Below are 12,536 nucleotides of genomic sequence, written 5' to 3'. Positions count from 1 at the left end.
TTGCAGCAACATGAATGGAAGTAGAGGTCACATTATCGTAAGTGAAACAAGCCAGACACAGAAAGACAAATATTGCATGTGCTCACTCATAAGTGGATGCTAAAATACATGTACATACGAATGTAGCGAGTGGAATAATAGACAATGGCTACTCAGAAGGGTGAGGGGATAAAAGGGGAGAGATAATGAGAAATTAATACAATGTATATTATTTGAGTGACAGATACCCTAAAAGCCTGACTTGACTATTATGCAATCTATGCACATTTATCCCCTAAACATATATATTATATGCACACACACACACAAACACGCAACTTAAACGTAAGACCTGAAACTGTAAAACTCCTGGAAGAAAATGTAGGGGGAAAGCTTTATGAAGTTGGGTTTGGCAATGAGTTTTTGGATATGAAATCAAAGCCACAGGCACCAAAAGCAAAAATAAACAAGTGGAACTACATCTAACTAAAAAGCCTCTCTGCAGGAAAAGAAATAATCAACAGAATGAAATAGGAGAAAATACTTGCAAATCATATATATGATAAGGGATTAATTTCCAAAAATATATAAGGAATTCCTACAACTCAATAGCAAAAACTAAATAACCTTATTAAAACTATACAAAGAACAAGTATAGACATTTCTCTAAAGAAGACATGAAATAGCTAAGAGGTATGAAAGAGTGCTCAAAATCACTAATCACCAGGGAAATGAAAATCAAAACCACGGTGAGATATCACCTAATACCTGTTAGGATGGCTACTATCAAAAATATATAAAATAATGTGTTAGCAAGGATGTATAGAAATTGCAATTCTTGTACACTGTTGGTGGAAGTGTAAAATTGTGCAGCCTCTATGGAGAACAGAATGGAATTACGTAGAAATTTTAAAGATAGAACTACCACATGATCCAACAGTCCCACTTTGGGGTATTTATCCAAAAGAATTGAAATTGAGATCTTGAATCGAGATCTCTATTCTCATTGCAATAAGCTTCAGTATCGTTCACAATCAAAATGTATATCAATGGATGAATGGATTAATAAATATGGTATATACATACAAATGTACTATTATTCAGTCATAAAAAGAAGAAAATCCTGTCATATGCTACCACATGGGTAAACCTTGAAGACATTACGTGAACTGAAATAAACCAGTCACAAAAGGACAAATACTGCATGATTCCACTTAGATGAGGTATCTAATAGTCAAACTCACTGAAGCAGAGAGTGGAATGCTGGTTGCCAGAGACTGGGAAAGAGGGGGAAAAGGGAAGTTTCTATTCAACAGGTATCAAGTTTTAGTCATGCAAGATTGAAAAGTTCTAGAGGTCTGCTGTGCAATATTGTACTTACAGGTAGCAACACTGTATTGTATACTTAAAATTTTAAGATAGTAAATTTCATGTTATGGATGTCATAGTTTTTACCACAATAAAAAAAATAAGGTGTGCTAAGAAGCCAAAGGAAGAACATGTTTCACGAAGAGAGGTGTGGCGAACCACATCAATGTTGCTGAAATGTCAAATAAGATGATAGAGAATTAACCATTACCTTTGGCAAAATACAGATCATTGGCTACCTTGATAAGAACAATTTTAGTGAAGTGATGGGGAAATGAGATTAGTATGGACTAGGAAGAGAAAGAGATATAACAACCTGAAGGTAGGGAAGATATTTTTACAAGAATAAGAGAAATAGTTTACTGATTGAGAGGCAGGTGTGGTAACAATTTTTTTTTTGCAAGGGGCATTATTACATATATTTGTGTGCTGACTGGAATGATCCCATAGAGGTGGAGAAAACTGATGACACAGGAAAGAGAGAGTGGATAAATTCCAAAGTAAGCTTTGAACAGATTTGAGTGGATGGGATCCAGAACACAAGTGGAAAAACTTAGCTTATGTATGAGCAGGTCTAGGTCTTCCTCTTATTTAAAGGAAATCCAAAATATAAGAAATAGATGCATTGTGGGTTCAATGGTGGGAAACTGAGGAAGATCTTGTCTGTTTGCATCAAGTTTTTAAATATAAAATCAGAGGTGAAGTAATCAGTTTAGGTGAGGTGGGAAAGAGTAATTAATAGGATAAAATTATGTGTCTGTGTGTATGTGTATGTGTGCGGTGTGTGTGATTTAACCTTTTCTTGATGGGTCAGAGCACATCAATTAACTGTTAATGTGCTTTAATACAATGGAGCCCTTTCTTTAATATAAAATAAGATGTGATGTAATCAGTACAGATGAAGTAGGAAGAAGGTGTTGATTTGAGAATCAAGAAGAGGTATAAAATTCTCATCTTAGAGAACAAGAAATGAATTTACTAAGGAAGTGTAGTAAGTCTCTCTGCCTGTATTGAACACCCATTTAAAATTTACGGTCAGAAATTTCCAGTGAGTCCAGTCACCCAAACCGCGTAATTTCTCTCCAACAATGTTCATCCATTGAAGTTTTCTGGGATCTGAATAGTTAGAAAGTTGAGTGTAACTGAATTGGGGTTTTCCAGGTACGTAGGACAGAAAAAGTGAGACGAGAACATTAAGATCATCTCCAAAGGTGTGAATCTCATGCTGGACCAAGAAATTTGGCTTTATCAGCAGAGAAATGAGGACATGAAAGGGTGATGAAGACTAAACAAAACTTCACATTCTGCAGCCTTCTTCTCTAGCAGCAGTCATGGCAGGAGCTTTACATCCCCTGACAACCTTTCTTTTCTTGAGAAAGGGCCAGGACAGGTCACATAGGTGTGTGTTTAGGGCTAACTTCCCTCTAAGGCAGCTATGGTTATCTTCCTCCTACTGTTCTTCCTCCTCTAAATGGCAGCATGGGTGTATGGCCTGAGACATGCATTGAAGGTAAGTCCTATCTGCCCACTAGGACTGCAAGCGCAGTCCACTTTCTCTCCACTAGCTAAAAAGCCATAGGGGAGTTCCAGGAAAGCATAGCAGGAAATTAATATGACCATTTATCATAATCCACTTTGCCTCATGAAATAAAAATTTTTCAAGTGAATGAAGGAACCAAATTTTCGTTTATAATGATAATTATGGATAAATGTGACTGCTTCATAAAAATTAACTCACAGAAATAATTCTTCTATGTAAAACATAACATTAGCTCGCATTTAAGATAGAGTGTTGTAAGAGCTGTCCACTTCCAGGATCTGTAATGAAATATAGGAACATAACAAGAGTGCATCTAACAGATCCATGGGCCATCTGTTTCAGTACCTGACCTCCGGAGGTGACTAATCCTGGCTGCTTAGCAAGAATATTTAACCATCTCCTCCTGCCCCTCTGTTACTGACCTATCTTCCTGTCTTAATAGAGCATAATAAAAACATATGGTGCTGTAAAAAGCTTCTGGCAGCAAAATTCCACCTGAACCATGATTAAATTTTTCACTCACTTTTCCCTTCCTTCTGGAATATGTGATATAGACAATTTTTTGGTCCCCACTCTCCTAAGATCGATTTGAACCCTATCCAAACCAGAAGACATGAGAGGAGTCTATAAACTTCTTGAGGACATTAATTTCAATGACTACGTCTAGGACTTCCTTGAGTGCTCATCATGGTGGCATGTTCTCTGGTTTCCAAAAACTAATGTTTTTGGGCAAGAGGCATCCTCACTGGTGGTAATAGTTAAATTTTCCAGAAAACAGAGCTTTCCCCTTTAAGCAACAGGAATTAAAATGTGTGTGTGTGTGCACTTGTGTGTGTGTGTGTGTGTGTGTGTGTGTGTGTGTGTGACTGATTTAACCTTTTCTTGATGGGTCAGAGCACATCAATTAGCTACTAATGTGCTTTCATACAATGGAGCCCTTAGGGATTACTTTAGGGATATGGGATTAATTGGCTCTGTTTACATTATCCCAGCCTGCTCAGTGGGAAAAATATAGACCCTAGCTGTGTTTCCACTCTAGATTTGTCTAAAGGAATGATTACATTGCACCCACTGGAAGTTTACTTATAGGAAAAATCAAGAAGTTTCCTGAAAAAGAAGTTTTTTTAAGAGGAAGTCAATACAAACACATATGTGCAGATGCAGAGAGTGAGCTAACATTGAGCATAATGCAGAGTATAGGATAAAATTTGTCCCACATATTTTCCTCTGCCCAGCCACAAAAAATCATACCTTAGTCCCCGAGCAATGGAGCAACAACAAAATAATCAATATAAACCAGGCAAAAAGATGCCTGGTTTTGGCAGTGCCAGCACTCAGGGCTTCAGCAGTGATGGCAGAGTCAGCAATAGGAGATGTTGGCATCAGCAGCTTCCACAATGGGTGACCAAGCTCTGGGAGCCTTTGACTCTTGTTAGACATTAACATGCTCAATGTTGGGCCTCTGCAGACACAGAATAAGCTCTGGAGGAGCTATTAGTAATAGTAGTGATATTTTGGGCATAAAACTATGGAAGCACAGTTTCTCTATATGTCAAAGGAGCAAAGGTGACAACTCTCCAAAGCTTTCCCAAAACAGCAAAGAAGGAAAATGGCAGATACCATGTTGTAGCCCAGAGGACTAGTTTATCAATCCAGCCCAAATGACTGGCTTATAGATCATACTTAAGAATCCATCCAGATTTTTAGAACTATTTGGAAGTTCGTTAAGGAGGTATTTGGGAGGAGTTGAAGAACTGACAGTTGCTATGACTCTGATTTTACTTTTGGACTGGTAAAGTGTAGAGAACACTATGTTTTGTGTTGGTGTGTCTCCATGTGTTAGTCTTCCCTCATAAATATTCCCTATTTTCATTACTGATTTATGGCACTCAACAGTTTTCATCTTCTTTATAATTTGCTCTTCCTGTTCTCATTGGGTGGAGTTGGAATTAAATATGAGTAAATAAACTCTAAGTAAGGGTATAATAAATTTTTACATGAGTAAAGCTTATGGGCCTTAACGTATGAACATTGTGGTATCCATTTAAGCAATTGGAGAGCTGTGTGTGAGTGTGTGTGCATGTGTGTGTGTGTGTGTGTGTGTGAAGTTTAACTATTTTAGAACAATTATAGTATCAAACAACTGACATTCAATCTAGTGGATTATAAATTGTTATATATGCTTGTACTCCATGTAAGCTATGCTTCAAATAAATGAGATGTGACTTGCAAATACAAACAAGATAGGTCATTTTCTATTGAAAACCAATTTACTGTTTACCTTTGATGTTGATGCTTTTGATGGCTTTCTGATGCTACATTTTGCATTATTTCATGATGCCACTTTTGCTCGATAACAATATTGCGAAGTTCTAGCTTATAAATAAAATGAATCAACCTGCAACTTATAACAGAAGGAGCTGGTCCTGTGCACAACAAAGAATGACTCAAATGGACAAAGAACCAATATAGAGATGTTTCCTAAACTGGCATTAGAGATCACTAGCATTACCAGATGAGCTGATTTTAAGTGCTATCGATGGCCAATAAGAAGCAGCAGGACTCTAAGGAAATGAGGGGAAAGGTTTTACATTTATCACAGTGACCTAATGTGAACAGTTAAGTAGCAATTAAGTCACATTTATTGCTCAAGGTACATGATGACCTGTAATGTCAGTTATCAGAAATGTCCCTAACTTGGGCAATTAGCTTTGAGTCAAATATGGTGTTCTGGCTTTAAGCCTGATTATAAAATTGGAAACATGTATAGACTGCATGGTGCAATAGAAAGGGCCTAGTAAAAAATGTATATTTAAATTTGCCTCTGACATTTACATAAAAGCCCTCTTTAGAGATACACTAAAGCAGTTTTCTCAAACTTTAAATGTGTATATAAATCATCTAGGGATTGTGTTAAAATGTAGATTGTAATTAAATAGATCTGATGCATGATGTGCAGAGTCTGAGATGCAGCATTTCTACCAAGCCCACATGTATGCTGATGATGTTGGTCCCTGAACCAACTCTGAGTCCCAAGGCCTTAGAAGATTATTGTTAGAATGTGGGAAAAGCACATGTGTGCATAGGAAGACACTTTGTGAATGGTAAAATAGCATATATAACACTTTACATTGAATAACAATAGTCGAGGATTCGATTCATCAAGAAAAGTCCCAGTAGAACAAATTATGTTTCAGATACTGTTCAATTTTTCCTTGTTCGCAAAACCAAAAACAAAACTGAGAATTAGAGAGGCAGAACAAGAGAGATATTCATCCTAAACAATGTTGTTGCTTTTTTACTGTCTTGAAAGATTCACTTCTGTGTCACTATCCACTAATAAATGGGGTAGGAGGTGGGAACTGCTCTTGTTTTGTTCTTTAGAAGTTTGCACAATTAGACCCAGTCCCAGATACATCCTAGACATTGACTCCTTCCAAGTAAAATAGAAATAGGAAATTACAAACAGGAGGAAGATGGTTGGCTCCAGGAACACAGGCAGCAACAAAAAGGGATGACTGTTAGGGGAAGAAATTAAAAACTAGTAAGTCAGACACAAGAACAGAGACTCAGAGCTGTTTAAACACTTAGCTTCCCTTAGTGAACCTGTTGTTTTTCATTGGTGTTTGCATTTTCTAAAGGAAATGAACAAAATTCACAGGCACAATCATTGACTTATAAAGCGTTTCTGTGTTCCTTATCTAAAAAGTACAATCAACAATTCCCTGTTGAAGAAAACATGGATTCTTTCTGAGTTTCCAGTCCCACAACATTGTGGCCAATATTTTATTATTTCATGGTCAGTTTGCTACACTATATGAAAAAGATTTTTATCACATATTAGAGAATGCAAAGCAGACCCCTCCCATGGGCTAAACCCTTCCCAATCTTTTAGATTTTGGACAGAATGACTCTCTGTCACACATACAGATTGCCAGCACCTTATGTGTTCCCATGATGCATCTCTTTACAATAGTTCTGGAGCCACCATGTTTACAGAGTTAGAACTCTGCTTCAGAGAAACTGAATTTTCATCAGTCTCACTTTTACCTAAATTTTATACTTTGTCTTCCTGCTTTCATCTCTGTTTATCCTCTGTCACCTGCTTATAGTGAAGGGCAGTATCATTCATAATCCAAAATGCCAGTATTCAACAAATATGCATGAATTAAAACTTAAGTTTAGTGCCATCAGAGAGAGAAGGAAATAATAAACATGGCTGAAATTGGAGTAACTGTCAATGTGTTCTGGCTGTGTCATTTCTTTAAAAAATAAATTGAAAGTGAAATACTAATACCAATTACTAACATAATTCCTCAGCCCAGTCAGTATCATATCATGAAGCCATTTAAATGCCAAACAGCTATTGCGAGATTACTCTGAAACCATTCAAACTGCAGAGATTTGAGAAATATTTAAAGACACCGGAACTGTGCTCTGGTGGGGAATATCACACAGTTGCACATTGTTTTTTGCTGTAACTCTGGGCAATCTGGGTCAGCTGCCCCAGTTGGGTAGCCTTATAATTAGGCAGCTCTTTATTTTCCAGCCGCTTTACCTAAGACAACCTGAAGCTTTGAGGATGACTGAGCAGCAGTTTCCCTCAACAGAAACACTTGTGTGGTGCACCAGGAGTGGTTTTAAATGATGGAGATAATTACTTAATTTGAGCTGCAGCAACTGGCCAAGTAAACATGTAGCAGCCAGGAAGCTATTAGCATGATTTTAAGGCAATTATTCCATTAGTGTTTAATAGTCTCCAATTAGTCTTCTCTGACTATCAAAGTTTGAATATCTTTTTTTCCTCCAAAAATTCTTAGTGCTGAGTAATGCAAAAAGGTGCCAAACCTGTTTTTAAACCTGGTTTTTTATATATGTGGATCTTCCAAACAAATATACAGAAACATGCGAGTATTCAGGAGTATAGATTTGATGAAATATGTTGGTCTATTTTTTCTCACAAGTATTGGAGTGAGAAGGGGAAGCTTTACAGGAGATCCATTTGAGTATAATACCAACAGGAGCTGGGAAAACAATATAAATTCCCATGGAAGCCCAATGTCATCATCTTTATGTCTGTACTCTAAGATCACCCAGATACCAAAATCTCTCACCTCAGGTTTTTATTTTGTCCCAGGGCAGGAAAGGAAAATTACTGTGTTCCCACTAATGCTTAGTTCCTTGTTTCTTAACCCTGGTTAGTCACAGTTGCTGCTGAATCATCCAGATACAAATCACAAAGCCTTTCCCTCCAAAATTCATAGGGTATCTTCCCAAAGGTCCAAGTAAGGGGTCAGATCCCTGAACTGATAGGGATAAATAGTAAGTCATTTGTCTTCACTTAGCTTCAGTTTTTTCATCTGTGACACGGAGGTAATAGTGCCAGCACTCCCTGCTTCATGGAGTTTTAGAAGGATTTTGTGAGCTGGTGTACATAACAGGGCTTTGAAAAGTGAAATAATACAGAAATGTAAGGTAGACTCAAAAAGATATCATACCATCTCAGAACTAGATAAACAAACTTAGGCTTTTAATCCTGTAGCTCTAGAGAGTCACCTGCCAGAAGGTTTGCATCACAGTGATTGCCCTTCTTACCTTCTATGCATATAAAAACATTCAGGGGAAACCATGTGAAAGAAGCTGTCTAAAATCCAAATAAAAATGAAGGAAGAAAAGGAATAGGAATGCCTGTGGAAGTGAGAATGGAGTTATGCCAAAGTTGTGCTTTCTACTGTCTCCTTGAAAAGAGCAATCTCCAGGCTTGCCTAGGTAGCAGAGTAAGTGCTGCATGGAGAAGCTGGGGTTGGTTCTTTTCCTTGGAGATTCCTGGCCCGTAGCAAGCTATCTGTTGAAGAAGGACGAAAGGAGACAGCCCCTTCTGTGGATAGCACTTGTAGCGTAGCCTGTGCCTGCCATTGCTGCCAAACATCCACTTGACTAACAACCATTGATTTGAGGGACTGATCAATGGCAGCACTCTTGGTTGGAGCATCTAGTGATTTTCAAAATAACCCTTCTTTTGTTTTTGTTTTTGTTGTTTTTTTCTTTATTATGTTTTCCTCCAACAGCTGAGAGGGGGCGCTGGATGGGGCAGATCACGAGGAGGTAGACCATAACGTTGAATTTAATAGCCCAGCTCAGCTCAGGGCCAGAAGTGGACTGTTCACGAGTAATTTGCCCTCCAGCCCAGCTCTGAAAAGATCAAGTGTGTGCTCCCCCAGCCCAACTGCATAGCCAAATTGACAATAAAGTATGGCCGTGTCCCAGCTGTCATTGTTGTAAACTGTCCTGAAACGACCCTCACTCCTGGATACCTGATCTAGGGGGTTGTTAGGAGCTCCCACCCTAGAAACCTGCCCAGTCTCTGGTCCAAGTCGCACACATCAAGCTGAAGCTTCTTGATCCCTCAGGTCTCTTCCTCGCTTTGTCCACGCTTCTTTCCTTCTAGGCTGTCTGGACACATTCTCAGTCACCTTTTCCGTACTATTTGCCTATTAATCCCACCCCTCCGCTCAGGTCACGCAGGTTCCCCTGCCCAGCTTCTGTCCCGAGCAGTAAACATACGGTCCGCAAGGGTTTGCTTTTTTGACCTGGGCGAAGTGTGTTGCCAACACGCACTTGGACCAGACTCGAGACAGCGGCCACTCGGCCAGGTCCCCCGGGGTCCAAACCGATACGAAATGGTGCCCTCTGCCCGTCGCCCCCTTGGGCTCCTTTTCAAGGGCAGCTATCACGCCGCCTCTGGTCCCTGAACTTTCATCACTCTTCGGGAAGCGCTTTGTCTTTTTAAAGAAGATTGGGGACGAATATTAATGACTGTAGCCGAGAATCTATCAAATCCGCCCAATTCCATGCCAGGGATAGACTCAGGTCCTTGCACCGGAGGCGAGCCCCTGACACTAGCCGGCGTTCGCCACACACGGTCACCCCAAAGACCCAGAGATTTCTCCCACTTCCCCAAATCTGCAGGAGAAACCATAGGAGGGGGTCACGAGGCACCATCCTGGAGCCCAGCTTCTCCTCTGCCCCAGTCCTCCGCATACAACCTGCTTCAAAAGCCCAGGAGAAAAGCAGTCACCTTGACTCTAGCGCCTCGGTCCTTAGGGGTTTGGAAAACGCCAGGAAGCCCAAGGCTACCCGGCACGCGCTCGCCTGGCCTGAGACCCACCCTGGAAGACGAGTTTCCCTCCCGCGGGCATCGTGGCAAGTTACCACTTAGTGGCAGATAAAGCAGGGCGGGGCAGGTGGAGCGGGCGCCGAGCGCCTAGCCGGCAGCCCCTGCGCGCCTACCTGGAATGGCTAAATTGGTGAGGGGGATGCTGTGCATGCTCTCCGGCAGAGTTGCCATCCAGTCGGCTAATTTCAGCTCGTTTTTCCCCTGAGATGAGGCCATCGTGCCAGTCGGCGTGCAGCGCGCTGGTCCCAGCACTCCTCGGGCAGGCTGGCAGGCTGCTGCCGCTAATCCAATGTTTGCTCCAGCCCCGCTAGAGTTTACACTCCTCTCTGCGCCACACCCACAGGATGGCGCAGACACATGCTAATTTTAATAATTATTCAAAACACCCCGTGCTCCCTTAGTGCCTCCGCCAGACTCCGCTGGAGCTTTTGTTCCTGACGTCCGTGCTCAGCTCTCTCCGCTCTCCCCTCCCTCCCCAACCCCCTCCTCCCGTCTTATCCTTCCTAGGCGTCTCTGCCTTTCCTCGCCATTCTGCAGCTTTCTCTGGTTTCTTATTTTTCTTTTCTATTCATTTTTTTTCCAACTGCTTTGCCCATGGCTTGCTCGATCCTTTGCTGTGACTTTCTCGTCCTGTTTGTGTGAAAGACAGTCTTGCACTTGAACCTAAAATCCTAGTAGACTTTGGGATGTTATTGCCTCCTGAGGAACAGACTTCTCATGCTGGGTTTCAGGGCTTTCCGTCCTTATCAAAGAGCTTTCCTTTTTGCAATCTACAACAGGTTATACCTTTCCTCAGCCAGAGACCACAACCCTGTTTATTAAAAAATGATGATCTTTATTCACTCTTTTGCCTACTTTGTGAAATAGCTGGTAAGTATGAGTCAGTGAAGGGCATGGTAAATTCTAGGTGGTTCCTACTTAATCCTGGGTACCTTGCTCCAGACATTTCAAAGTCAAGAAATGCTACTCCCCCTTCTTTTCTCAGATCATGAGAAGTCTACATTATTTCTATGGAGAACACTGCCTCTGTCCTGTCAGTTTCATGGCACTCAGGGTAAGACTGGAGCCTTATGCTGGAAGAAAATCGCCACATCTCCCAGTGACATGCTCTAATTATTGCCAGTAGCATTTGGTGAAATGTATTTGGCACCATTCAAAGTGATCTATGTGACTGTCTGCATTTTCATTCCTTTGCAGACCGGAAAGATGTGCCTCTCTCAAGAGAAATCACTCACTGGGCCTCCAAAGAACTGTCTGGGTCCACCTGCTCTCAGATGAGTAAAAGGAGAGAGATGAAGTTTTACAAATGTAATGAGACCAGCAGTGGCCTGAATAGGAATTATAAGAGATGAACTGAAAGTGTGCTGGGCCTTTGCAACCCAGGAAATGGAAATGCAATAAACAGACCTCTGTTCTTTCATGCCAGGGTTGTGTAAATTTTTATTTTTCTATGGGAAATGCTATTAGATTGCGGAAATGACAATCAACATAGGAGACAAAGAGAGCCATGAAACATGAGAATAATTATTCAAGGTTAGTAAATCCATTTAATCCCAAATAGCATTCAAAAATAAGAAAAAACCTAAAGCCTACCTTATTTTCTACAATGATGCTAAGTCCTAAGAATATTCACCCCCAAATGGGGAGCACTATGGGAAAGATAGAGGAGAGGCAATGCCTTATTTTGGTTATCAAATTTTCCATGCCCCTTATAAAATAAATTCATATCTTCAAGAGGACATGGTACAGTTATCTTTAATGATGAGGAAGAGATGTACTGAAATTTTTCCCCAAATAAATCTTAATATACATGCTAGTACAATACAACCCACATATCCTTTTAATTAGGATGATAGTTTAGCTTACTATAGGACTCTTGGTCAAGAGATCTACAAACACCACCCTTCTGTAAGAAACCTACAAACACCACCTAATGCTGGTGGTCTCAGGGCATGATTGCAGGGCAATGAGGAAAATTCAAATCTAGTGGTCAGCTGCTCTGTCTCTGAGTAGTTTGGGCAAGTCCTCTAGTCTCTGCTAGCCCCAGTTTTCTCCATTATAAAGTGGTAATAAGAACTCAGAGATTTGTGGTGAAGCTTCCAGAAGAGAGTGCATACATGTTTAAGATAACAGGATATGTGTATTTACCACTCTTTGTCTTTTCTATACTTATGAAGTATTTTTTTCAAGAGCATGAAATAATTATTGAATCTGGGGTATATTTTTAATAAGACACATTTTAGAAACATGCCCTGTTAAAGTATATTGAGCTTATGTGGCCCTAAAAATTTACAAAGCATTTTTTACAAAATGAAACCACCTTAACTGGTGAGGAAAGTTCCCCTCTATAAAGAATCATACTATCTTTTGGCAAAACAAACTAACAGTCCCTTCTCTGTTTCATCTGATTTGCCTTTCAGGGTTTTAAATGTCTTGGTTTAATATAAGTTATTATCATTTTCTACATGCAAC

The 12,536-nt window shown here is 40.2% G+C and overlaps 1 protein-coding gene across 1 annotated transcript in view; it reads right to left on the bottom strand.

Annotated features, from left to right (window-relative positions):
* PLCXD3 (phosphatidylinositol specific phospholipase C X domain containing 3) overlaps window positions 1–10,524 on the bottom strand; it is a 203,419-nt gene extending 192,895 nt beyond the window's left edge. The window contains exon 1 of the mRNA XM_517786.7: window positions 10,178–10,524. Within this exon, the coding sequence (XP_517786.2) occupies window positions 10,178–10,280 (103 nt within the window). The 5' untranslated portion in view covers window positions 10,281–10,524. The remainder of the gene's footprint in view (window positions 1–10,177) is intronic.
* Window positions 10,525–12,536: the final 2,012 nt, after the last annotated feature.

The sequence above is a fragment of the Pan troglodytes genome, chromosome 4 (genome assembly GCF_028858775.2).
Source record: "Pan troglodytes isolate AG18354 chromosome 4, NHGRI_mPanTro3-v2.0_pri, whole genome shotgun sequence".
Taxonomy (NCBI): domain Eukaryota; kingdom Metazoa; phylum Chordata; class Mammalia; order Primates; family Hominidae; genus Pan; species Pan troglodytes.
This window is presented reverse-complemented; position numbering and strand designations above follow the sequence as displayed.